General features: G+C 45.4%; 1 protein-coding gene across 1 annotated transcript in view; it reads left to right on the forward strand.

Annotated features, from left to right (window-relative positions):
- Window positions 1-217: 217 nt before the first annotated feature.
- Window positions 218-1,053, forward strand: part of T265_15652 (hypothetical protein) — a gene marked incomplete at both ends in the record, with an annotated part of 78,968 nt that continues 78,132 nt past the window's right edge. The window contains one exon of the mRNA XM_009178867.1: window positions 218-842. Within this exon, the coding sequence (XP_009177131.1) occupies window positions 219-842 (624 nt within the window). The remainder of the gene's footprint in view (window positions 843-1,053) is intronic.

A 1,053-nucleotide genomic window follows, 5' to 3' on the forward strand; every position in this document is an offset into this window, starting at 1 on the left:
GCCCAGCGACTTTTGCTTGTGCAGTGGGACAACGCTCGTTAGAGAGAAATGTTTGAATTTTGCAGTAAGCAAAAGGGTGATAAGGGCGGAAGAGGTAATCCCTGGAGTTGAATCTGTTATCCAAAACCTCCCACCAATTGTCGCGTGCTAAATCTATCAAACAGACCGCTAAGTGTGGAGGAGCGTTGTCTCTTAGAGAAAGGTTTGAATTTTGCAGTAAGCAAGAGGGCGATAAGGGCGGGAGAAATAATCCAAAACAAATAATCCAAAAACTCCCGCCAACGGAGGCGGAGAAGCTACTGGTACAGCTAGTCACAGTCCTCAAGTCCCAGCAGCCAGGAATTCCAAATATTACACCAGCAGAGCGAAGAGCCTTAAACACCCTAACAAAGGTGGACAACATAGTGATTACAAAGGCGAATAAGGGTAAGGCCGCTGTTGCCATGAACAAGAGTGATTATTTACAGGTTAAGCAACACCCAGCTGAGGATCCTTACCGGGTGATCGATAATGCGAATATTACATCTATAATGAATAGGAATAAAGCCGAAGTTGGCAAATATTTGCGGTCCGTGATGAACCACATAGGGGAAGGTAACTGGTATCCATTGTACCCCAAAAGTGCGATCCAAGCACGACTGTATGGCCTTCCAAAAATCCATAAACCAGATATCCCGGTGAGACCGATAGTAAACGGAAAAGGTTCCCCACCGCATGAACTGGCCAGATTCTTGGCCGGTATTTTAAAACCCCTCACCGGGAAATCTAGTACTTATATTAAGTATTCGTATGACTTTGCCAACAAAGTAGCGGGGGTTACCGTTGAACCAGATGACATCCTGGTAAGTTTCGATGTCAATTCATTATATACAAATGTGCCCAAAGGAGACTCTTTAGAAATAGCTAAGCGACTGCTACTAGCGGACACCACCCTTTCAGAACGGACACAGCTCACGGTGGATGAAATAGTGGAAGGCATAAAAGCATGCCTGAACCTCACCCACTTCGTTTTCGACAACGTGGTTTACACTCAAGAACAAGGTCTAGCAATGG

This window comes from Opisthorchis viverrini, assembly GCF_000715545.1.
Source record: "Opisthorchis viverrini unplaced genomic scaffold scaffold2057, whole genome shotgun sequence".
Lineage (NCBI taxonomy): Eukaryota > Metazoa > Platyhelminthes > Trematoda > Opisthorchiida > Opisthorchiidae > Opisthorchis > Opisthorchis viverrini.